The sequence below is a fragment of the Dipteris shenzhenensis genome, chromosome 23 (assembly GCF_047967505.1).
Source record: "Dipteris shenzhenensis isolate YYH24624 ecotype China chromosome 23, Dip_SZ_1.0, whole genome shotgun sequence".
Classification (NCBI taxonomy): Eukaryota; Viridiplantae; Streptophyta; class Polypodiopsida; order Gleicheniales; family Dipteridaceae; genus Dipteris; species Dipteris shenzhenensis.
This window is the reverse complement of record NC_141618.1, coordinates 3,594,480-3,621,104: the sequence shown is the minus strand read 5'-3', so window position 1 is coordinate 3,621,104 and position 26,625 is coordinate 3,594,480. Positions and strand designations below refer to the sequence as shown.

The 26,625-nt window shown below is 45.0% G+C and overlaps 1 protein-coding gene across 1 annotated transcript in view; it reads right to left on the bottom strand.

The window, feature by feature from the left end:
* LOC147886878 (RING/U-box superfamily protein) overlaps positions 1–26,625 on the bottom strand; it is a 41,709-nt gene that overhangs the window by 6,619 nt on the left and 8,465 nt on the right. The window contains exons 4-7 of the mRNA XM_087394138.1: positions 26,493–26,581; positions 14,017–14,119; positions 3,835–3,939; positions 2,654–2,783 (exon numbers count right to left, since the gene is read on the bottom strand). Coding sequence (XP_087250264.1) covers positions 2,654–2,783; positions 3,835–3,939; positions 14,017–14,119; positions 26,493–26,581 — 427 coding nt within the window. The remainder of the gene's footprint in view (positions 1–2,653; positions 2,784–3,834; positions 3,940–14,016; positions 14,120–26,492; positions 26,582–26,625) is intronic.

The window sequence follows — 26,625 nt, the reverse complement described above, 5'->3', positions numbered from 1 at the left end:
TTGTTGAGAGCCATAAATCTCTGCATGTAAGAAAGAAAGCATATCCTCCCAATGTCGAAGCTCAGTGGGGATCATGTGAGAACGATGAGTGGTGTTGTCTTGCATGGCAGGCGAGTTATTAAAGTCTCCACACAAAAAAGCATTAGACAGCCATGGATATTGCTTGAGGGAGACCCACATTCGAGCTCTTGTCGCAGAAGTTTGAGAGGCGTAAACCGATGCTATTTCATAAAGATCGGCATGACAGATGCATCTGATTACCATCCATCGACCCTAGGGGTCGTTGTGAGCAACCGTGGGCTGCATATCATGTTTCACCAGCATGCATACCCCCGGAAAAGTGCATTGTACCAGCATAAAAGATGTCATAACCAGCAAAGTGGCCTTGCTGGCCAGCCAAGAAGTGTTGGTTGTGTTCCTATAAGGAAATTACATCGGGGTGCATTCTATGTACATAATGCCAAAAAAGTCTCCACTTATTGACATTGCAAAGACCTTGAACATTGTATGTAATGCAAGTAATTGAAGCAGACATAAAAGATATGTACAGTCGAGCCAAGAAACATAGTAAAGGTATAAGCTGTCAGGCCTCAGCCATGACATCGACGTCCACCTGGCCTCCTCGATCAATAGCTCTATCGTCCTCATCATTGTCACATACAGGAATGCCCTTCTTGAGCACATCAACCCACAATCGAGAAGTCAGGCTATCAGCAGGGGTAGAGGCCTAACCAGGGGTGGAAGTAGAGGCATCCCAGTGCCGAGATTGTAACGGTCGTGGCTTAAGCGCAAATCCCTTTTTGGGTTGCTGCCAGGCACCCTGAGGAGAGGCATTAGATTCTGAAATTTTACCCTTTCCCTTATCCTTTTGCTTGGCTGAAACCTGGACCACACTTTCTTTGGGAAGAACAGATTTAGATGCCACGTCACCCAACTTGCTAGGCGTTGCCTTAGGCACTGGACCATAAGTTGGAGGGGTAGTATTTTCTGGAGCAATAGCTGTAGGTGGGAGCTGATGCAGTATTGTAGGACACTGTGAAGCTAGATGGCCAAATTTATGACAAGTAAAACAAGCACCTGCAAATACTCCCCATTTCAAGTCAAAATATTTTTCGCCCAAGGGAACATCTTCCACCTCTACCGCAATGGAAGGAGGGGTTGGGTGATATGTATCCCAAAGAACACAAAACCGATTTCGATTACCCCAAGGACGGGGTGGGCATACAACTTGCCCCAAAGTAGCTGCCAGACTTGGTAGCTCAGTCCTCATATAATCCGGAAAATCCACTACCTCAACCCATTCGGGGCAGTGATGTCGAATGAGACCATGATAATCCTTATTTGGCAACCATGGCACGACATGCACCATTTGTCTGCCATAGAATAGAGGAGACATCTCCAATATCTGCTGACGATATGAGGCATCCAAAAAGTGCACTTCATAAAAACCCCGAGAAGCAAAGTATACTCCTTCAACAAAGCAACCTCCCAACAAAGCCTGAACCCACTGAGCCACATCATTTGCAGAAGGTCATTTCCCAGGGAAGAAAATGATAACTACTTGCTGAGAGAACTTCCGGAGAGGAGTAACCAATGAGGGCAGCTTCAGCTTATACTTAAGGGCTGGGGGAGGTTTGGCCCACTCCTTCCGGCTGCGGTGGAATTCGTCCTTGAGCATGTCGAAAACATAGTGAGCATCTTCAGAGGCTGAGGTAGAGAATTCGGCTTGCTGTCTTTTAGGGTCCCGGGACAAGTCCTTCCGAGAGTAGCTTTTAATATGGTCCTCCATGGAGGTGAGCAGGGCAGAACTGATGAAGCGAAAGAGGGCAGCAGGGTTTATGCACAGTTATGGACAGGTGATACACAGCAACGAGGAGGAAAGCAGATGGCAAGAAGGGGTGGATGGCAGCAACTAAAGCAGGCGAGCAAGAGCGGGGCGAACACCAACCGGGCTGTACGGAAAGGTTTGTACGGACGAAAATAGATTGTACGGAAATATCCAGCAGAAATTGTACGGAAGAGGCTGGGCTGTACGGAGAGGCTGACAGGGCGCTGAAAACTGCAATTGTACGGAAGCACTGACAAAAGACGTACGTACACACAGAAAAAAAAACAGAGGTCGGAGAAAGTGTGCGGGCCTGCGCTCAGATCTGCGCAGGGATGGCGAGTTTACCGTAGGCACTGGTACGGTCGTCCGGAAACCGTACGGCCACCGTACAAGCGTACGGACGGAAGGGGGGCCTGCAAGAAGATCTTGGCGGAGCGCTCAGCTTGCTTCTCTCTCTCTCTCTCTCTCTCTCTCACACACACACCACTCTGGTAAACTCTCTCTCTCTCTCACACACACACACACACACATATATCTAGAGAGAGAGAGAGAGATGGATCTGGGAACATGTCCAAACTCATCTTCTAAAAACACAACACATAGAGTAGCTTTACTCTCATGATAGTCACAAGTTTGAAAACCATAATCTTCATCACACATAGCAAGGACTAGCTACTATGACATCCCCACAAACGTCATCATTGCCAACCGGGGGGGGGGGGGGGGTGTGCACACGCAATTCCACACAAAAAAAAAGCGCGCGCGGTGTGTGTGTGTGTGTGTGAGAGAGAGAGAGAGAGGAGTTAAGATTGAAGGAAAAATTACCTTCAAGATCTAGACCCAATGGCAGCTCCTCTCCGTCAATGTAGTCCATCGAAGCAACAAGCTCAGATGATGGGAGAAACTGGGTTGGAGCTGTAGATATCCTTCCTTCTTTTAAGGATTCTGCTTGATCCTGTCCCCCCCCCCCCCCCCCCCCCCCAAAAAAAAAAAAAGCAGCCACAAAAGCCAACAACAGAGCGTTACATTTAACACCACAAACTGTAAAAATGGTAGCTTCTTGCATCCAAAGCAGCACGTCTACCAATAGACTCCCGATGGGCAGGGAGATAAGCTGTGTACAGGGGAGTCGAAAGTTACAGCAGCCGCCTTCACTATGTTTGGTCCAGTATAAACAATGATTAGCTAATCACACATTGGTCGAATTTTGAGTTTACAATTATCTTTTTGAACGCAATGGCTGAAATGCAAGGCCAAAAACAATGACGTTTGTGATGACAGTAATGCTTAGGGAACACGTCATGTTATTTTGTGTCCTAGATTTCATGTAAACGACACCACAACCAGAAAAATTATCACAATGAGCAAGAAAACTGCTTTTAAAATGCTGGTCTGGAACATCTGGCCAGATGGATTTAGATTTTCAAGTATCTACACTTGATATCCACCATCATCCACGAGTTTCATTGGCCGCATGGTGAAGTTAACAAATTTGTACTGTCTTCAAATTTAAAGTATTAAGTTATGTATATCCAACTTGCTAATTGACCATGTCAATTAGTTTTGTTGGCCATTTTGTCAGCTTAACAAATTTTTTCTGTCTTAAGTTTAAAGCATGAACAGACTTCATATTTCATCTTTTTCTGGAGTACTTTTCACCCTTCCCAAAAAACTTCCAAATAATCAGTCACAATGAGGTGTTTCATTAGGATGAACAATCCAAAAATACCTAATGTGTCCAATTTCCATTCCTGTGAAGATAGGTATGAAAGAAAATATTAGGATGTCACACATTCTTTACATTGGAGCAAGAAAGGCCAGACTAACAAAAAAAGGTTGATACACACAGAGAAAGACTTCAAACTAACGAAAACATTTGAAGGATACTTTCTATATAATCCCTAAAATAGATTGAACATAGATGATAACACTGTAAATTCATTGGCAAATTAAAAATGAAGGTAAATGGATATTTAAACAAATCATAAAATGCATGTATTGGTCACCTGCTTCACACGCCTCCGCCGACGATTCTCACGGACTTTTATCTCTCCAATAAAGGGGGTGAACGCTGAGTTTGGTAAAATTCCCCGGAGGTCCACCTCACATAGCTGTAAATAAATACTGAATTAAAGCCAAGATATTAATAACAAACTTAATTGTCTACCACAGCTGACATTGAGATCTTGTGGTAACTTTTAAAAGTCTAAACTCTAGCAGCTGGTTGCCGAATAGAATGCTTGCACCTACACCAATTTTTATGTATTTCCGAACGAGATGTCCTTGGTGCCCTAACTTTAACACCCTACAATTGACAACGCTTTAGCTGGACATTTTTGGAAGATGGTCTCACGCTCTTGCAAGAGCGTCGAAGGGAGGGATGTTGTGAGTAATGGCAGCAAGACAAGAGAAGAAGTGGGCTATACATACCAAGACTGCAAAGTGATTATCCTAGAGAGAGCAAAACAGTGTCACAAGAAACGTTTCTAGATTTTGGCAAGCGTTTCATCTAGAAACTGGTTTTTAAAATGTATTTTATATGAATTATATATCAAACATAAATAATTCTCAAGATTCTCTCTCTCAAAAGAACTCTCAAATATGCATTTACACACTAAGCACTCTCAAAAGAGTCAAGACACAGGTGACAACCTGTACTTAGGGCAGTTCGCCCATTTCAGTGAAACGTTTCGACATGACGGTCTCGGGCCTATGGGACAAGGACGGAGAATAGATTGAGTACTACAGTGTGGACATGTAATGGTACCCTTTGGTCTAGCTGAGGGGGCTTTTCAAAGCCTACACCAACAGAGATGTGATTTTCTACATTGAGACACATGAGATCCCAAAGAAAAGGATGCCCATAGTGACAGGATAAACCTCGGAGTCGGCTCATATGAGACAAACGAGGAGAGACAGCTGAATGTGCTCTTTTGATCACATCTGAGACCACTTATATCAATGATGCAAAAGGAGGAGCATGCATGCCACATGTGGATACAAGTTCATGCAGCCACAGGTCACAAAACATGGCCAACAAGGGAGCACTGCATGACTTAATCATATATAATGGCCTTCACTTATGCGGAGGGCTCACATGTTTCCCACATGGAGGGGGTACAAGTACAGTAAATGACTTGATGGCATCCCCGGCATTTGTGTCACATGTATGTGATCTCACTGTCCCCCCCCCCCCCCACATGGCGCTGACCACTCCTATCTAGCATTCAACATATACCACTAGCCACAGGACGCAACCCGTTGGCCCCCACCAGTGTTCACATACAGTTTGACAATGCCCTTGATGCAGTCTATATGAGCCACTTGTCCCATGAGCTACCGACCTCCCTTGAGGATGATGCAAACCTCGCCCATGTCTCAGACACAATGGTATCCGTGGTTTAGTCTACTGCCGCCATATCTTTCCCTACAACTCAATCTACAGCACGTCCCCTAGCTATGAAGATGCCCCAGAACCCATGCTTTGATGATGAGTTGAGAGATGAAATCTCACCTCACATGTGGGCAGGCTTTGGGCACCTTACGACGCTTGAGGCAAGGTGGATATCACAGCACTTAACACACCGTAAGAGACGGGCTTTCCTCTCACATGGGATGGATGAGGTAATCGGTTCTTTTCGAGGAGGGGGTCCCACTACTGGATGGGGCCTTCTCTTTGAGAGTAAGACACCTATCCCCATCACAGATCCAAATGTCTAGCAAACGTATGCAACCTCACTCTAGGAGGTCTCGATCTAGGCACCATCTGATATGCCTTCTTTACTCACGTCCACCACATCCTATTCATTGCACAGGATATGCAAGCTACACAGCGTTGGCTCCAAAACCGACGAGCACAAGACCATGAGGGGTTGTGGACTCAGTACTTTGCACATGGGTAGGAGGTTTGTCTTTAACCTTGGCGCACACAATGCAATAGGCCATAGCTTCCCCCCCTCTTGGAATACCACCACCATCGTGCCAATACACAAAGCAAGGGACCCCATGGACACGGGGAACTACTACGTCTTTAACCTTGGCGCACATGTTCAACGATGCAATAGGCCATAACTTCCCCCCCTCTTGGAATACCACCACCATCCTACCGATACACAAAGCAAGGGACCCCATGGACACGGGGAACTATTACACCCTCATGATTGGCCACACACTCGCCAAGATCTATGGATCTGTACTAGAGAGAGAGAGCGAGAGAGAGAGAGAGAGAGAGAGAGCGAGCAATTAACTCTTATAAAAAGGCACATGGGCAACGAGCTTTGGGCAGCCTGGTTTCCAAAGGCAACATTCCACTTTTAACCACATCTTCACCCTACGAGCCATCATCGAGGAGGCGAGATCAAGATCCCAAAAAGTCGACACATACTTTGTAGACTTTCGAAAGACCTTTAAGACAATCCCACGAGCCTGCATGATTAGGAGACTCCAAGAGATACAAATCCCATGGGACATGATCTAGGGAGTGTTAAGCCTATATAAGTCATTCAGAGGGAGAGCATGGACCCCTGGAGGCCTGTCAGATTGGATTGAGAGCACACTCGGAGTGAAGCAAGGATGCCCCTTCTCACCGACACTCTTTGGGCTCTACATTGACGAGATCACGACTTTAATTGATCGCCTAGGAGATACAGACACTACTATACGCAGATGTAACATGTAACGGTAATCTGATCGTGTAATTCACAGCAAGACCTTCTTTAAACCTTTAGCGAGGAATTAGCGTTGTTTACCATAGAGAGAGAAAGGAGATGAGGATAGAGAGAGAGTAGAGTCGACAACCGATTGGGTCCCTGTACCCACTGAGGACCCCCTCCCCCAATCAAGGGAGAATTTGCTTTATACTTGAAGAACTGAGAAATACAAAGAACACTCTTCGAGAGAGAACGGAACGCACTTCTGAAGAGCTCACTGTGCACACGTATAGCAAACCCAAAGACCTGAGAGGCAACGCCGACCAATACCGAGACCTTGACGCTATCCACACTGACGATGTAGGACCCTTCTGCAAGACAAGGGAGAGGCTTGTGCTGTCTACCAGAATGCCAGGTTACTGCGTGAGTGAGAGAGTGAAAACTAGGAGTGATAGATCCTATGAGAACTAAGAGATGACTGAAATATAGAGCTGAGAGTGAGCTGCGTAAACTGTGAAAGAGAGCTGAGAAAGCTGAGGAAACAGTGTCCAAACCTCTCTCCGTTTGCTGGTCCAAACCTCCGACTGTTGTGCTGCATGGTCACCTTCAGAACAGGCTGAACTGATGGCCAAGGGACTGAGGCTAGAGCAGGGCCAGATCTGAGGATCTCAGGGGCTGCACAAGAGGCTGAAGTGGAGCTGTAGGAGAGCTGAAGGCAGGAGCAAACTGAATGATAAAAAAGGGCAGCAAGGGGGCCCTTTTATAGGGCTGGAACTGAGCCAACCCAGTCTGTAAACAGCGGACTGGGTCGGTCTGTTTTACAGACTGGTTGGCCTACAACCAGCCTATAAAAGCCCTCCCTGGATCATTTGCTAGGGGAGTTTTTGGGCAGCCTTTGCAGGCTGCCTTCCCTGCTTACCTGTCCAGCCTTTGGGGTCCCTAAAGGGCTCCTAACCTAGGCTAAGACCTAACCTATAAGATGGAAACACTTAACCTACTGTTCTCCAGTGGGTACTAGTGAGCAAGAACTGAATTACTGACTTGACCTAAGGCTGAGAGACTTACCTGCGTAGCTTGTGCCTGACTGTCCCTAGACAAGGGCTCACAAAGGGGTCACAGCATACGACAAAATCTCCTATTTGGGAACTATAACACACTTGTCGATGTAGCCAGTGTGTCACCTTGCACCCAAGTGCAGGGGTGCATGTGACAGCAGATGGCAGTCCTCATTTCAGTGGCAGTCCTACACAGATACCTAGTCAAGACACAACTCAATGAGGGCAAGGAGCTCTGGATCGACTAGAGAGACAGTGCTTTCAAGCACACGTCCTAGACCCCCCGACAAAGGGATGGATGGCTATCTGATACACTAGTGAGGCCGACAGCCAAAGCGCCCTATCGGCAACTAACTAGTGGAGATTCAAGAGGCTACTGGTGACTACATGGTCTAGGATGATTCGGAGTAAGCCCTCGGTCCCTCATCAGATCATACAAGCAGAGTTCTATATGACCCCACTTCAGATTATGCCATCTTTCACTCGATGACATATATTCACAAGGTGTGGGTCTTGCCTTGTTGGAGACTATTGTGGTTGGCACTAGAGTCATCCAAACGACTAGCCGAGAGTGAGGTTGGCACGACCTGGTACACACGCATATCCAGATGGTTTGACAATCAAGGGATTCAAATGAACCGCCTTCCCCCCTTCTAGGACAAATTGGACACACCGTCCTTCCGGATCTCACCAACCAGGTCAAGTCGATAAAAAAGGAAATCTCAGCAGAAATGTACAATAAAATCAACAAAAGTGAAGTATATGGAGAGGGTAAAGAGCAGGAAAAAAAGGCTGCTAATGCTCGATGCCTACGCATTGGAGGACTTCCTGAAGGGTGGCATGAAGGGCGCCTGGCAGGAAAATTCGATAATATTATAGCAGCAACCCCTCAGATTGAGTGGGACTTAAAGGATATATCCATTGTGCCTCATATTGGGATACAAGCTAAAGTGGTTCTCAACGATAGGAGGGCAAGAACCAAGATTATTATGCAAACAAATAAGCTGAGAGGTACCCAGGTATGACTCAAAGGAGCTCACCCGATTCAGCTCAAGATGAAATCCATAGAACTGAACAAAGTGAAGGACGCTCGCAAAGAAGGAAAATGGGCTGTCTACAAAGATGGAAAAGCACTTATTAAAGACTTTTAAATCCAAACCCAAGGACTCTCACTCACAAACCAATTATCTTGCTTAGTACAATGTAGCTAATCCATAATAACTTTGGGAGTGGTATACGCACTTCCAAGAGACCCTCAGTCTATAACTGATGTTGGTGTTTATCCTTTTTGTGTGTGTGCTTTGTCTCATAGTCCCGCGAGGGCTTCTGAAGACCTCTCTCTCTCTCTCTCTCTCTCTCTCTCTCTCGCGTGCGCACGCAGAAATGTTACCACAACGTAAACACTCTCATCTTCACTGTGTATAGTCACATCAAGGCCAACAATTCTACCGTTCACTGCAAGCAGACTTGTTGGTTTGCATTGTGATCTTGCCATTGTGTGTTGTGTGTTCGATCCTTTGAATGAATGACTTCAAATGAGTCATATTTAGCTCCTTGGAATTAGGTCCATGAAGTGAAAACTCTCTCTCTCTCAAACACATCAGAATAGAGGATGAGGAGATAACCGACATGAGGGCAGCTTGCATCAGTGAGCAAAGCCGACACAGGGCAGAGGAGAGGGTGCCACAAAGGAGGACAAGAGCACCGCATGATAGAGGTTCAGCCCATCGCCGCTTTACTCAGAGGAGACCAATTGACCCGAGGTGTCACCATTGATGCTGCCCATCAAAAACAGAGATCCCGGACGGAGACCACGACCCCCACCACGACAGGAGACAACTCGACAGTGCTACAATACGTGACATCTTTGTTTCCTATCGGAGAGATACCATGACTCCTGTATATATCCTCGAATCCTTCCCACTGCCTACTAAAGCCTCCTAGGAACTCTGAGAGTGTGCTTCTGAGTTTTTGAGATCATAAGCTTAGCTTAGCACTCAGCAAGGGCCTTAGCGAACCCTTTGCTTCAGCCCACAGCGGCTTGTATGAGCTATTCTATTGATTGTACTTTGTCTCATAGGCCCGTGAGGCCTCCGAGACATTAATATAATTCTCTCTCTCTCTCTCTCTCTCTCTCTCTCTCTCTCTCTCTCTCTCTCTCTCTCCCCCCCCCCCGGCGCATGCACACACATGCCTCGCTTCCTCACTCTCCGTAACGCTTAGTCGCCGTCATTGTCATGCAGCCCCTACTCCATGACACTGTCGCGTGGCCTCTACTCTCAAATCCAATTCACAGATTAAGCATTGACTGCTCCGGTTCAATTGCAGATCGTGGGAGTTTGTGGTTAACGAGTCTCTTTTTCAGTTCAGTTCACTCTTAAGAGGCAATTCCAGTGCACTCTGGTTTTCAGTCAACTCCACTTAGCTTCAGCTAACTCACTGCATCCCTGGGTTGGGCTTGAACCCCTAACCCAACTCGAAAATGAGTCCAACAGAAGGATATTTGATTCATGCATGCCACCTCGATGCAGCTCAAACAAAGGAACATCAAACTTACTGAAGTGAAGGAAGCACATAAGGCAGGAAAATGGTGGTCTATCGTGATGAGCAAGCATTAATTAGAGACTTCAAATCCAAACCCAAAGACTCTCACTCTTAAACTAATGTTATTAAGGTCATTTTATGATGTTTTAGAATGTAGCTATGCTCTATAACAAGTCGAGAGGAGCTGAGCTTTGTGTACCCCCTCGACTCTAGTTATCTAGATGCAATGAGTCACTTTTTGGCATTGTACTTGTCTCATAGGCTCGCGATGCATTCTACAAGCATTCTCATTCTCATTCTCCCTCCCCCTTCCCCCCTCCCCCCCCCCCCCCCCCCCCTCTCTCTCTCTGGCGACATACCGGCTTTAACCCCTATGTCACTACTTATCACAGCCATCCCCTTGGAGCATGATCCATCCACTAGCGGTTGTGCTACTCTGCTAGAGCTCTCTCATAGGGTCGCCGGTAAGGCTGCCCCCTCTTACCAACACTTTTCGGCCTCAAAATCGATGACTTGGAAGAGTGGATGAGAAAACACAAGGAGGGTGTTTGGATTGCAACATACACTTTGCTAATGCTTATCTACACAGACGATGTGGTACTTTTCGTAAAGATCAAGGAGACTTGCAAGCACATTTGGATGCATTGAGAGAATTATGTAGACCCTCTGGAATGCAAGTCAATATAGATAAGACAAAGATGATGGTGATTGGAACATGTAATAAACATGTCAATGTCACCTTTGAAGGAGCACCCCTAGAAACATTCAATACGTATAACTATCTAGAATCGGATGCATTGAGAGAATTATGCATACACTCCCGAATGCAAGTCAATATAGATAAGACAAAGGTAATGGTGATTGGGACACGTAATAAACAGGTCCAATGTCACCTTTGAAGGAGTGCCCCTAGAAACATTCAATACGTATAACTATCTAGAATTGGAATGCAAGAACAACTGGAAGAGACACCTGCTTCTACTAGAGTTGGATGACCAAAGCCGCATTCTTTGCATGTGTGGAGAGGAGGATTTTGGGAGGCTTAAAAACTTTATACATCTTCCCAAAGAAATGCAGGAAGCCACATCTATGGAATTGGGAAAAGAGGTTTTCTATACACTATGCTTGTGCAGACAGTAATCCTTTATGGCCCAGCTTGGGGCACCTGGACTAGAAACTTCACATAAATGTTTCCTAATAGGGGAGTTGGGTTAAGGCACAAACTCCCTACCCCATCCTACTGACTGAAACAGGTATGATACCTCTAGAAAGGGAAGCATTATGTCAATTTATGGCTTACCTCAACAATGTTGAGATGGACGCCAGTAGGATAGCACATAAGGTGAAGGAAGCCACGCAAATCACGGGATGGTAGAGGGAGGGAATGAAGTGGATGGAATAAGTGGGAATAACAGCTGCTGATATACCAGAAGACGCATGTGGAATAAGGGACATAGTGATGCAGAAAATGTTACAGATACTATGGCAAAACCCCAGGACAAAAAATGCAGCTCTACAAACAGGAAATTAACTCAATGGACAGCTATGAATGCAGAAATACCTCGGGGAAGACATATCAATATTTAAAAGGCATATAATCTGCAAAACCAGAACCAGTTCACATGGTCAAGCTATTTTAAATATTTTCAACATTTTAGAGCTTTTATAGAGCAGGCCATGGTGGTGCACATAGAGTGAGGTGAAAAGGGGCAGGTGCGTAAGACCCAGGATCCCCAAAGAAGGGACTTGCAAAATCTGCCCCGCAGGGGAGGTAGAAAATGAGCAACATGTACCTAACATGTAGAGCCTACACACACATCAGAAGGTTATGAGGACTGTAAAAGTAATTTGAAAAATCTGCTCGATCAGCCAGCCAAAAAGTTAGGAAGCTATTTGAAAGAGGTTTTGGTACACCGCAACAAGTTACTAGGACTAGCACACAAGCTAGCCCAACAAATACTAGCTACATAGAGTTTGTAATATTTTCTTTCACTGGATGTAAGGCAATCACTATTAGTTAATAGTAATCGCGATTCCCATAGATCCTGAAGGGTCTCACAGGGACTTTAATACAGCATATCATACTCTCTCTCTCTCTCTCTCTCTCTCTCTCTCTCTCTCTCTCTCTCTCATCCACAGCCCGTGGCCATGCAGACAGCGCAGGAGTACACGCAGGCAGCCCAGGAGCAGCCACGTGGCAGCGCTGACATCAGCAGCTGCCATGTGGCCAGTCGGCTGGCATGTCAGCAGGCATTCAGCAGCCAAGCCCCCAAAGGGCCAAAAAGCAAGCAGTAACCGATGAGGTAATGCAGACCTACAAGACCTCTTCTCCTACCCCCCAATTAATTAGTCTTTGCAGTCAAGGATTTTGTTCACACGGAAGTGCAGAAGGAAATGATTGTAGACGTGGATACTAAGGCGAATAAAACTAACATTAGCTGAGATCAAGGAGCATGAAGACAAATGCAGCAATTTACTGAAGATCAAGACACGAGGCCTTTCTGAAGGCTGGTTCGATGATGAGGATACATACAAAGAGACTCTACCACATATCAAAGCAACCACCCCCAGCATTGAATGGCTAGAAGAAGACGGAGACGGGATAGCCCCCAAAATGTAAATTCATGACTGTAGAGGATATGCCACAATGACATTTAGCACACGAGATATACAAATCAGGCTTCTTCACCAACCTCACAAGCTGAAAGGTACCAAGATATGGAAAGCCAAATAACTCACATGAGCTCAATTGAACCAAAAGGCAACAGAATTAGCCAACTCTCAAGGCTGCTAGAAAATGGGTAGTATGTTATGAGGGCGTGGTCAAAGAGTTCAAGTCCAAGCCAAAAGACCCTCACTCTTAAACTGCTCTATGGCCGTTTATTAATGTCCACGGGAAACCAACAGGGTCTATGGGACAACACGTGCTCCTAAGATGCCATGCGTATGCCCACATCAGAGAAAAATCAGGTGATAGTAGAGACAACCTCAAAAATCTGTTGGAACAGCCATCCAAAAAGCTAGGAAACTGCTTAAAAGAACTCTTGGAATACCACAGTAAAGTACTCAAACTAGCACAAAATGTAGTTCATACTGCCGCGGCAGCGCGCCTTTCTCTCGGAATTTTGCTTTAATCTCGTGTCGGCTTTTGGCCATGGGAGGAAATAAGGAATATCATATGTACACCTGATCTAAGGGCACTGGAAAGACCAGAATCCTCCGCCGAGGATTTTTCAGCCAATACTCACACCATAGCAAGCTTTGTAAAATTTCCTTTCACTAGATGTATAAGGTAGTCCCCCCATAGATCCTTAAGACGAGCGGACCTTCATAAAGCATACCATATCTCTCTCTCTCTCTCTCTCTCTCTCTCTCTCTCTCTCTCTCTCTCCCCCCTGCTTGTGACTATCTTTATATCTATCGTAATGGCACTATTACATTCTCCACAATATGTCTTTTCAAATTGCAAAATCAAAATCTAGGCCTAGGTGCAATTGCACGCATATCATATGCGTTATGCGTATGAAATGATGAACAACAAAAAGAGAAACATGATCGTTACCAAAGGGAAAGAAGTGTAAATAGGAAAATTCTAAATATATTGCAATAGAAGTCACCATTCATATTGCATTGAAGAATAAAGAAATCATGGGAAAATTATGGAAATTTTGTAAATGAACAAGGCTAGGAATGCTATCAATCACCCATAGAAAAGGGTGTACCAAGCCCTTAAAACTTCAATGAGAACTTAGCTTAGCAAGGACTACTATGAAATTTCATTACTTACTTAAGGATAAGTATAGGGCAAGAAATATAAAAGGCTACGGATGTTGACTATATTGAGGACCCCTAAACGCCCCTCTATGCTCAACTTCGAAATCATCAACGTATTACCAAGTCACTTTCTACTTACAAAGAAACCAAGCTTGGACAATCTTACCCAAAAATTAGTTGTCAAGGGAAGATGGCTGAGATATCGATACCGCTTTCTAGTTGCTTCTGTTTGAGTCTGCCCTTCCATTTCAATTATTCGCCCTTGCAACCTATTTAGAGATGGGCAACAGCATCGAAGTTATAAAGCTTGTAGATCATACTAAACTATAAACAAATTCATATACATTACATTGTAAGTAGAAAGGGAAAATAACACTATATAACAAGCCACAAAATGTTGACTTTTCAAGATCCTATCCAAAGCGTTCTGACAAGTTAGCTGCAAAGCAATTGAGAAATCAGAAAGTAATTGGACTGATTGGACGTGGATGTGGGAGCCAATCTATGCATTATCTTGGCTGCACAAAGCTTGTGTTTGGGATTGGAAAAGATTTTTTGACGGGAAGACAAAGAACTCCACAACAAATTTGCAAAAACTGATGTTTGTGCTAAAAACGGATGTAGGGGAGAGCTTATTTCACTGGAAGGTCACTAAGTGGAAAATAAAGCAACTGTTTGTTGGCTTTTGCTGACAGCAAGAGAAAATACATATAACTTGTTATACATTTTCTACCATCCACACGCCTTCCCAATCTACATCAATCAAGCTATGAAGATTACTATATCCAGCTTAGAGACGTTCTCCTTCTCTGCCCGCTATTCCAAATAGAGGAGGCGACTTCAGGTGGTGCAAATCCACATCCCCTGAATGGTTTCTTGGCACATGATGAGCCAATTGGAGATCCCCTTCACGGATGCGGAGGTTCTTGAGGCCTTTAAGGCCCTCTCGATGTGTCCAAGAGAGAACAGCCTCTCCCCATTCTTCTTCAACAGAGCTTGGTCAACCCGAAACACTTGGATTTCTAGAAGATTTTCAACTCTGGCGGCAGCCTCAGCATCTTGCCTATAGATGGATTTGCATGACTATGAAGGGGGGGGAGAGGATAGACGTTCCACATCAGCGCTCGTTGACATACAAGATCTTGGACACCGCCTTGGTCATAAGGTTGGGCCCCCACCACCTTAACATCATCAGTGGCATGCAGACAAGTCTCATCCAAGAGAGGAGTATTCTAGGCCTCTGAGTGCACGAGGTAGGAGCCTTGGCCCCTGGCGACTCTCCTTTGGATTTTGAGAAGGCCTATGGCAAGGTGAATATGTTGAAGTTTATGGCATCCCATAGTGAGAGGGGGCTACTTTGTGGGTGTGCCCATCTCGAGGGTGGCTAAGAGGATAGATTCCAAGCTGGTTGTTGGCTTGTTCAAGGTTGGCTGGCAGAGGCAAATAGACCCGTGGTTGGCGCAGCATTGGGGCCCATTTTGGGCACCCACCCAAGTCAGGTCACCCAACCTGCTTGGTCGGTAACGCTGCAGCCCGATCTGCTAGTCAGGCCAGGCTGACCTATTGGTTAGACAGTCACCATCTCATAGTAGGCCGACCAGACTAGTAGGGGACTATAAATAGGTTGCCCCCTCTCTCACTCGTGTGGTCACTTGAAGCATCATTTCTCACATTGCCTCCCTTGGCTGAAATTGTATTCCAACAGATATAAAGTTGCCATTGCCTACTTCTATGTCGTTTTCTCTCTCTTTCTCTGGCATGCTCCCTACATGCCCTACTTTCACACGGTATAAGAGCACGAGGGCAACGAGGACCTAGAGGGACGAGAGAGCGTGGAGCTCACGCAGTCCAGGCTGTGTGACATAGACCTAAAGCCGAATTGAGGGGCTGATCTGTGATTGCAAGGGCTCCAAAGTGTAAACTCTAGGAGGGGGGCATCGGTGGAACCCGGGCAAAAAGTCATGTGATAGGGCGCTGGCAGCTGGCGGCATGTACAACTCTCCGAGGTCTCCTGGCTATAGCTCTATGGCAAACAAGTGCCACAGTTACTCCCGTGGGTCATGCGCCCGATGTAAGGTCCCCTAGCATGATCCGTGCCTCAGTACGCTGGCAAGTTTGGCGCGTCTCTGGCTCTAGCTTGGGTCACCATGGTCATTCCCTCTGTGAGCCTTGCCGATCAAAAATATCCGGTTGAAAAAACTCAGTAATCATACTTTGAGCAACATCTAGATGTGTGCCCTGGTCTCCCGCACTCACTCTAAGCAGTTGCTCCATGTGCCGAACGGCCTCATGTATGAAAGCTGCCAAGCACTGCTGGTCTGGGTAGGATAGGAGCCTAGGTAGGGAGCCAAAACCATCTATTAAGAGGCAGTGGTACCAGCCCCAGATCTTGTAGTACAGAGGTACCTAAAACCGAAATGCTCCTCTGACTCGATCTCTCGGGAATCACACAGAGTATAGATGCAGCCCTCTATGGGTATGCCCTCCGCTCGACCGCACTCTATATGGAGGGGGGGTGATGACACAAGGAACTTCCTTGTCACGGGGGCATGAAATTCTAAGTACTTTAATGTACTACAAGACTGTGACAACCTTAATAATGTGTAATTAAACGTGGCATGGTGTCTAGCACATAAGCATAATTAATCCCTAGGCCCAAAGGCATTCCAACGAATTAAAAGAGTGGTTGTTGCGAAATGATGACGTGGCATTTTTAATGGGGCCCCCTTCACAATGATATGCTTTTCCCTCTATGCGTTTGGTAGAACGGGCAGAGCTTAGCACTTCTTTTGCTAGTCGAATTTGCAAAAGTGGCTTTTTCTGGACCTTTTTGCTTCTACAGCCTCCAGGGCCTCTCCTCTTGCAAAGCTACAGCTTTTTGTTGAATTTCGAGTGGTCCCACGCGCTAGTTGACTGGTTTTTCTCAATTTTGGTGGACTTTTTGCGATGAAACTTCTCCAAAACCTTCTCAATGAATTCCTCTCTGAAGCACGCTTCTTTTGAGCCCAAGAACTCCCACTTCTTCGAGACAGAAGTGCTGCTTTTCCTGGGCCTCTCCTCTTGCAAAGCTACAACTTTCTGTTGAATTTCGAGTGGTCCCACAAACTGGTTGACTGGTTTTTCTCAATTTCGGTGGACTTTCCGACGATGAAACTTCTCCAAAACCTTCTCAATGCATTCCTCTCTGAAGCACGCTTCTTTTGAGCCCAAGAACTCCCACTTCTTCGCAACAGAAGTGCTTCTTTTCGCATTTTTCAGTGGAATTCTTGCTGGTCGGCTCTTGTAAATGCTCTTTCTTCATGCCTCTTTCTTCATGCCTTTGCACTCCTCTTTGGCTGAGAATGCAATTGGGCATTGGCTACTATGTCCTCTTGGCGATTGAGGACTTGGTTCGAGTTTTCACGGCTTGGTGAGTTGTGATTTTGCTGCTGCAATTTCTTTTTGCCATAAGCTATTGGTTGGCCTCATGTGCCGCCTCTTTCTTGGTACACAGTTGCCCAGGCAGTGCTACATGAGTCATTCTTTGGTTGGGTACTTTGCTGATTTTATTTTAGAGCTTTGAAAAGCTTTGTGAATGCCATCTGGAAACCACTCAAAGAGAGTGCAGCTGGGGTGCAATGCGACTGCATCTGGACAACCAATGGAATTGCACTCGGAAAAGAGAATGCGTTTGGATTGATCCTATTTGTTAAGTGCACTTATGTGATGGTGTTCTATGCTTGAAAGCCTTGCAAAGGCTCAATGAATTGGGACTGCGTGCTCAGCTGCAGGGAAGGTCTCCCAGATGCAACTTGTAATCATTTCATTGTGAAATATAAAGAAATACCAAAAGGGGAACCACGATGTTTGGGGCCAATCGGGTGCACTTGTCTATGTTTGTTGAGCAGGGGCATTCTAGCCTCCATCCCTTTTTCAGTGGTTTTGTTTGTGAATAAATGGATAAATGCCAAATGGTGATAATGCAATGGTTAATGGTTGTGATATATGCTTTGTGAGCTGTAAATAAGTGCTGAAGTGATGAAAGGTTTAGTTCCACTGCCCTCTGAGTGATTAGAGGCCGGTTTCATTGGTTCCGTTGCCAGGACACCACACACTCTTCCTCAAGAGGTGGGCCTCAGTAGTTTGGTGGAAGGATATCTTTGCTGTACTTTTTGACAGCTGAATATTACAGCCATAAACATGGTGAGTACCCATGAGCAAGAGAGCTCCACAACTCCTCAGAGGAGAAGGCAGGAAAGCCTTAATGATCCCACTAGTGTACAGCTGTAGGGAGCACAACAAATGCCTTTTGAGCAGGCCACACATGAAGCTACAACTCAGCTCAACGGTGATACTAGTTCTAGCAACGAGTCGGATGATGCTACTATGTTGAATGCACAACTTGCAAGTGCAATGACTGCTTTGACTCAGCTGACTCAGAACTTGGCTCAGATTGTGCAAACAAATGCCAAGAAGAAATCAAGAAAGCACAAGCACGGAAAGAGTGTGTACACACATGCATCAGTTTCTCATGGCGGACAGCACACTCATGCATCAATTTCCCATGAGGGACAGGCATCAAAAATGACTCAGAAAGTGACTTCCAAGAGAGAGGAATCCCCCAAAAGAGCACTTGAGAAAGAGGCACAAAAAGTACAACCAGTGCAACAGTATGAGCAACCAGCACAAGGCCTTGGTTTGGGTACTTCTACTCCTCAAAATAATAATGTGCAGTCCATAAATGTGGCTCAGCCACCTCAGCCTTATTTGAGGCAGCAACCTGAATATTTTGGTACAGATTCTATCTTTGATGCTATGTTGATTTCACCACCAACTGGGCATAGAAAGCAAGCCATGTATGACAATGTGGGAATGCAACCAAGCATGCAAGCCACAGCACATGCTCCCATGCCTAATGTTCAGCCAAGCATGGCTCTCCCTAGTGAAGGGAATACTGCAAAAATACAGCCATCTTTGGGACAGCCAACATCAAATGTATATAAAGAATTTAAGGATGGTGGTTCTCATGTCAAGTTTGAGACATATAATGGAGTACAGGACAGGTGCAAAGCCCTCACATTCCTTCAACAGTTTGATGCTGCATTTCTTGGGGGTTTGTTTACAGAAGCATCCAACATGAGGAAGGTTGCCACATTTTTGAAAGGCAATGCACTTAAGTGGTACACCAACCTTATGCTTCATGGAGATGCACCTGCTACTTGGCTGGAATTTAAGCAAGTGTTCTCTTCTACTTGGCTTACTCCAACTTTTGAAGTTGAAGTACTTTCACACTGTCATGACCTATCATACAAACTTTGCAAGAATCTTGATGATTACACCAAGAGGTTTTGGGATGTTTTGCTGCCATTGGCCAAATTGTTTCTACAGCATGTCTTCAAGTATCATGGGATGCATGAATCCATAATCAGTGATAGGGATCCGAGGATGACCAGCCTCTTTTGAAGAGGGCTGTTTGAAAATATGGGCACTACGCTGAATTTTTCGCATCTTTTCACCCTCAGTCTCATGGACAATCGGAGCAGGAAAACTCTACCATCTTGGATATGTTTAAATGCTATGTCTCAAACCACAAAAGCAAATGGGAGCATTATTTGCCTTTGCTGGAATATGCTTACAATAATACGGTGCACACATCCACAGGTAAAGCACCTTTTGAAATAGTGGAAGGTGCCAGGAAGATACCTCCCATTTTGCATACAAAAGACAAAATCTTCGAAGCTGATCGTTTTGTGGAAAGCCTTGAAGAGGCTTACAAGAAGATCAAATATGCCTTGCAAAGAAGTCACGACAAGCAGAAAAGAGTAACAGATAAGCACCACAGGGAATTGGTTTTCACATAAGGTAATTGGGTTTTGCTGCGTTTTCAGAAGGCAAGGCTGAAAAATAAGAAAGGTAAGGAAAGGTTGTACACAAAGCTGAACATGCGTTACTATGGTCCTTTCCAAGTTTCTGAAAAGATAAACGAGATAGCTTACAAGCTGAAGTTGCCTCCGCATTGGAAGATACATAATGCCTTTCATGTGAGCTTGTTAAAGCAATATCATGGAGATGTTCCCGAGGATTTACCTAATGACGTACAGCCTGAAGTGAAAGAACATGATGAACTTCTGGTCCCAGAGTAGATTCTGGCACACAGAGATAGAAAGCTCAAGGGTAAAGTTATCCGTCGCTACTTGGGAGAAATTGTATTTTATCGGCCCTACTCCTCTGAGTCCCATTCCTGAGCTGTTATAGCAAAAATGATGACATTGGTGCTCTCCGCAAAGCATTAATTCCCCAAGTATCGTGGGATCAAGATCATGGCGATCATAAACAATAAATATATGTCGAACTACATTGGTGGAGATGGAGGGGGGAGGGGAGGAAGGTGGTGGAGATGGAGGGGGAGGGGGGGAAGGAGTGGTGGAGATGGAACAGCTTTACCTTGATGCTTTCCAGTTAGAGCCGACTGCGGTCCGGGCTCCTACAAGTAGTTCAGCAGAGCGAGCGTCTAGAGCATTACCTGGTGTTCGAGAGGGGGATAGCATTTCCACTCCCTCAATACAGACAGGCTCACCGTGATTTCATGAGGTCGCTTGATGACACTGTATGTTTCATCCGAAATACTGAGCTGACAGTATTTCTACTGTGAGACTTCATGATATTGATGCATCTTGACTATTGATCGCCGAGGATCACATAGATTTTGAGCAATGTATATGGATAGATGCATGCCTCTCCTAGCCATATTTTCACTGTCTCTATATACTATAGCTGCGGCTTTCTTGTATACTCTTTCATGGTATATTTCATCCTCGCTCCTATGTTTTGGGACAGCAAATTGTAGTTTGTTGTTTCAAGAGAGAGGTATGTCACGGGGGCGTGAAAATTCTAAGTACTTTAAATGTACTACATGACTGTGACAACTTTGGTTTTAAAAGTCCAAGCGTGGGCTTAATAATATGTAATTAAACGTGGCATGGTGCCTAGCACATAAGCGTAATTAATCCCTAGGCCCAAAGGCATTCCAAGGAATTAAAAGAGTGGTTGTTGCGAAATGATGACGTGGCATTTTTAATGGGCCCCCTAGAGAGCCATGTACCTTTAGTGGCCCCACCTAGAGTTCCAGGTGGCTCTAGTGCCTTCTACATGCTCCTTTGCCATTCCTGGACCTTCCTGGGGCTTCTAAACTTCACATGTGTGGTTTTCTCTCTCATCTTCTCCTTTTGTTGAGATTTTGGACTGGTTTTTCAGCCTCCTTCAGCTGAATTCTGTTATTCTTCATAACTTCTCACCCGTTTGGATTCCTCGAGTTCCGTTTAGCCCAATGGCTTCCCCTCTGCCTCCCCTTCGCAGTGATATGCTTTTCCCTATGTGCGTTTGGTAGAACGGGTGCAGCTGGAGGGCCAAAGGCCCTAGAAGTTTGGACCAAAGGGCCCCAGTTTTAGAGCCCTTAAAGGGCTGGACCAGCAGCAGACTGGTCGGCCAGCCTGTTCGGCCAGTATGAAGCTGGCTGGTTGTCTTTTTGACAGGCCCCTGGGCCCCTGTAAAAGGAGAGGCTTGTTGCCTCATTTGATTATCACTTGCAGCAGCAGGAAGCTCTTTCTTCATGCCTTTGCACTCCTCTTTGGCTGAGAATGCAATTGGGCATTGGCTACTATGTCCTCTTGGCGATTGAGGACTTGGTTCAAGTTTTCACGGCTTGGTGAGTTGTGATTTTGCTGCTGCAATTTCTTTTTGCCATAAGCTATTGGTTGGCCTCGTGTGCCACCTCTTTCTTGGTACACAGTTTCCCAGGCAGTGCTACATGAGTCATTCTTTGGATGGGTACTTTGCTGATTTTATTTTAGAGCTTTGAAAAGCTTTGTGAATGCCATCTGGAAACCACTTAAAGAGAGGGCAGCTGGGGTGTAGTGTGATTGCATCTGGACAGCCAATAGAATTGCACTCGGAAAAGAGAATGCCTTTAAATTGAGCCTATGGGTTAAGTGCACTTATGTGATTGTGTTCTATGCTTGAAAGCCTTGCGAAGGCTCAATGAATTGGGACTGCGTGCTCAGTTGCAGGGAAGGTCTCCCAGATGCAACTTGTAATCATGTCACTGTGAAATATAAAGAAATACCGAAAGGGGCGCCACAGTGTTTGGGACCAATCGGGTGCACCTATCTATGTTTGTTGAGCAGGGGCATTCTAGCCTCCATCCCTTTTTCAGTGGTTTTGTTTGTGAACAAATGGGTAAATGCCAAATGGTGATCATGCAATGGTTAATGGTTGGGATATATGCTTTGTGAGTTGTAAATAAGTACTGAAGTGACTAAAGGTTTAGTTCCACTGAAAAAACCTTATACAATGAGCTGAATGGATGAAGCCTCTAATCATGCATCCATACCCAAGACGACTACAACATAATCCTAGAAACACCAACACATAAAATGTGGCATCATTGCGAAGAGAGAAAAAGAGAGAGAGAGAGAGAGAGATTCTCAAGAGGCCAAATATGAACTATGGAATTAAAACAAAAGATACAATATGTATAGAGCGGGTGTGTGCAAGTGGGTAGTGATGACCTTAATGATCATTCTTTACCAGTCGTTCAATGCCCATGATTTAGCCGTGGTGATGGGCATTGATTCATCCCCATTGTGTAAAGGACTATAGTGCCAAGCTAGAAGAGGATGTGTCCAAGTCCAGCCCAATCAATGACATAGGACCTTTCTAAACCAAGAGTCTTCAGGAGAAATGAAGGCTACCCAAGAACCTAGTAAACTCAGACTCCCTCCGCATGTATATAAATGAATAGCTCCCTACATTTCTCTCAGCTGTCCCCCTGAAACCGGCCTTCGATAAACAAAAGGGCAGTGATGTTCTTCTGCTCAATCATAAACTTCATAAATGGCCACACTCCAAGCTTCAGTCACTTCAATCACTTAGCACAACTTAGAAACAAGCTTCAACAACAACAAAGGTGAGGTTAAAATGCCCCTGCTCAATGAAAATAGTACACAGTGCACCCACTGGCCCCAAATGCCCTTGCACCCCTTACAGTATTTATTTAATGCTTATGAATGGAAATGCTTTACAACAAGGGTTCAACCTTGCACTGTTCCTCTCTGCAAATCCTCTACTTGTCTTCAAGGCATCTAATCCAAGTGCACCACTAGAATTCCCACTGGCAAGGCATACGCAGGCATTCACTTCTAATCTGACACAACTTAGAGGCATTCAGGCATCCAAACCACTGGCAAACTAAGCTCAAGGCAGCCTCAAGGCTATACATGCATCCACACTATCCTTAGGCCTTCCCCAGGATCACCCTTGCCTTTGGGTGCTTGCTGGAACCTGTAGGAGTCCTGAAAGGACTGCACACAACACGCATGTACTACAAAAAGCTGCAAAGCAAGAAAGAACAAGTAAAAACAAAACCTGAAACCAACTCCCGCTATCTTGGTAGAGGGGCGAGCTCCTTCCTCGCACTTATCCTCTATCTAGGCACCCTGCAGGGTGCAAGTGTCTTCCAGCAATCAGGAGAAGAGAGAAATGAAGGTAGAGAGCCGAGGGTGAACAAGAAAGAGCTGTAGAGGAAAGATGGTCCACAAATTTGCCCCGAAATGACTGCCTCGAGATCTGTGCCTGAGCCCTCCTAAGAGAGGGTGCCAAAAGCAACAGGGAAAGTTCCTCTTGCAGCCTGCACTGCTCCAGAACAGCTCCAAAAGCCACCATGCAGCCAGAAACATGTGCACAAAGGTCCAGCACAGTAAAAGACAACCCCGGGTACCTGCTGGAGGCAGCTGAACACGTCTCTACGGATTTCGTACAAACGTCTCTATGGTCCATACAAAAATTTTCAGAAAGTTCAGAAATGACTTCTGGCACTTCCTAGAAATGCGTACTAGCCTTAGAACAGTCAAAACAGACTTAAAATGGCTTAAAACGGCCGAAAACAGGCTTGAAACAGCTAAAACAGCTCAAAAACTGCACAAGAACAACTAAAAACATCCAACACCTCTGGGAGAGTGAGGGGAGAGAGATGGAAGGTGGGGGAAGGGCATGCATACACATGCATGACAAATGGCACCTCCTCCTTGCCATTTTCCCCTTCATTAAAGTCCTAACCCCCATACCAAGGACAACGTTGGTTGTCCTTGGGCCCAACTTTTAGGCCCCTCTTTTAAAGCCTTTGCCTTGCCCCTAGGACCTAGTGGTGCACCTAGACTTTGCCCTTAGGAACTTCTAGGAAGTGTGCACTTCCTCTAGCCAGTCCCTCACGGCCAAACCATTACAACACTTAACCATGCTTAACCTCGGGTTAAGCGTAGGTTGAGTTACTAAGATACTATACATCACTTTTCACGTCCTCGTGACACCTCCTCTAACTCTACATAGTTGAAATCCCCTTTAATAATCCAAGCATTCACATTTAGAAAGACATTTTGTGAGCTGTGCCCCTCTGCTAGCAACATAAACTTTGAGGATCCAAAGGCGAAGATTCCCCAACAGAATCACATCACTCCCAATCAGCTCCCCATTATCGAGGACCTCCACCACCAAAACCTACCTAATGGAAATACATATTGCTTGACTCCGGCCTCCGGCTTGGCCAAATCTCAAACATGTGACTAAGGAGCAAGCGAATGCATCTCCTCATATCCGTTGTTGAGAATATATGCTCCTAAAGCATCAATACATCCATTAAACGCCCAACAAGGGCTCGTTGCAACTCCTACCTCATATTCAATTGCTGCAATTGACACATAGTCATGAGATCTGTGCCGTTCTAACTTACTCCTGTCCAAATCATGGAGAGGGAGAGGGAGTGGAGAACAATGCCCTCCTAAAGCTAGAAAAATATCTAATTGACCTGCCTTAGGAAGATGTTTTGAGGGTGAATATATCTAGATGAGTCCAAGAACATGCCCAAACTCATCCTCTAAAAACACAACATAGTGCAGTTTCAATCTCATGATAGTCACTCATAAGGTTGAAAACCATAAACTCCATCACGCATAGCAGGGACTAGTTACTATGACATCCTCATTGACGTCATCCATGCCCAACAGTGGATGTAGACCATAGTATAAACATATGCTCTCAAACATACAAATCCACGCACCCACACATACTTGAGCATCCATTTATACAAAGTCTTCGTACTGAGTTTGTGTCGGCACTCCGGAGGTGAAGGGCAAACTCAACCATGACAAAGGCTCGCACTAAAAGAGAAGGCTAATCAAAAGGTAGTCCAAAATCTCTTCATTCAAGCTGCAACTGCTTGTGAAGACTAAACGATTTCAATTTAGTCTCTCCCAGATGAGCATCTTAATCTAGCTCTTTAGGATGAATAGTCCAAAAGTTCATCCTTCAGAGCTTTTCAGTTTTGAGAGGGGATGGGACCATGCCTAACCAAGGGTCAACTAAGACGACTTGAGCTAGCACAAGATGGGCTAGAAACAAATCCAACATGGATGCCTTAATGACAACAAGTGCTAATAGTAATAGTTCACAAAAGAGTTGGCAGCCTCATGGAGCCTATTAAAATTACTTGGTTAGGTAGCCAGATACAAACTTGTTAGCTTGCCTTTCACATTAATTTAAAACAAATATATCACAAAGAGGTTGAAGAAGAAGGGCAATAGAGTGGAAATGATGGATTAGATGAATAATCAAGACACGGATACAATTTTCTATATCTATGAATATTGTACTACATGGTTAATCGCTATACAGGCCGGTAAGCATTTGAATTAACATTTCTCTATCTACGAATATTGCCTGACATGGGTTAATCACTATACAGCCTGGTAAGCATTTGAACACACTTGTTGATGTTGTAGCATAGTTGCGGTTTCTTAATGCATTTCAGCAAATGATTTTACAATTTTCTATTCTACGAATATTGCACTACATGGTTAATCACTATACAGCCCGGTAAGCATTTGAACTCACTTGTTGATGTTGTAGGCTAGTTGCAGATTTCTTAATGCATTTCCGCAATTGATTTTGTACACAAATAAACTACTTCTTCATTTTGACCGCCACATACCCCAAAACAAAAACATTCACTAAGGCCCGCCAAGCAAAACCACATAGCATAACAAAAGGAACCCTACAACAAACAGTGGATATTCTGTGTCTCTAATGTCCTCATTGATTCCATGTCGCTTGCTTCTAAAGTAGCACATGACCTTGAAAAATACAGTTCGATTTCTTTGGGAGGAGCATGATTCCAACAAAATAAAATGCTTGATAATTAGTCATTGGATGAATGGTGTTTTGTCTCTTTTTTAATGGAAGTAAAGAAAAGTAAGTTTGGCATGAGTGTGTGAAGTGCGTGCGCACAAGAGAGGCTTTGCAAGTCCGAGTGCGAGTGTTGGTAGAGGAGTGCAAATGCAACTGCGAGCATGGCTGTAAGCATCGAAGTGCAAGTGCAAGTTTGGATGCATGGATGCACATGTTCGTGCAGAGGTTAGGAAGCATGTGTGAGCGCAAGTGCATTTAACTAATAGCTTAGCTATTCCCAAAAATTTTCTAATAAAACTACCAAATCACAAGTACAAGCTCAAGGTTGCAATAAAGTTTCCCATCTCTATATGCTTTTTAGCAAGTCTGTAAGTAACCAGAACTCAGTTCAAGTGAATAACAAAGGATTCAGGGTGCATGTGATACCTAGAAGGCAAACTCTCATAACCTCCATAGTGTTGAAGGAGACACTTCATGTTTAGTGGATGCAAGATAAGAGGTTGCCCATCTGCAGACTGGGGACATGTAAGAAAAAGCCGTTTAGACCAGGCACCAGCGA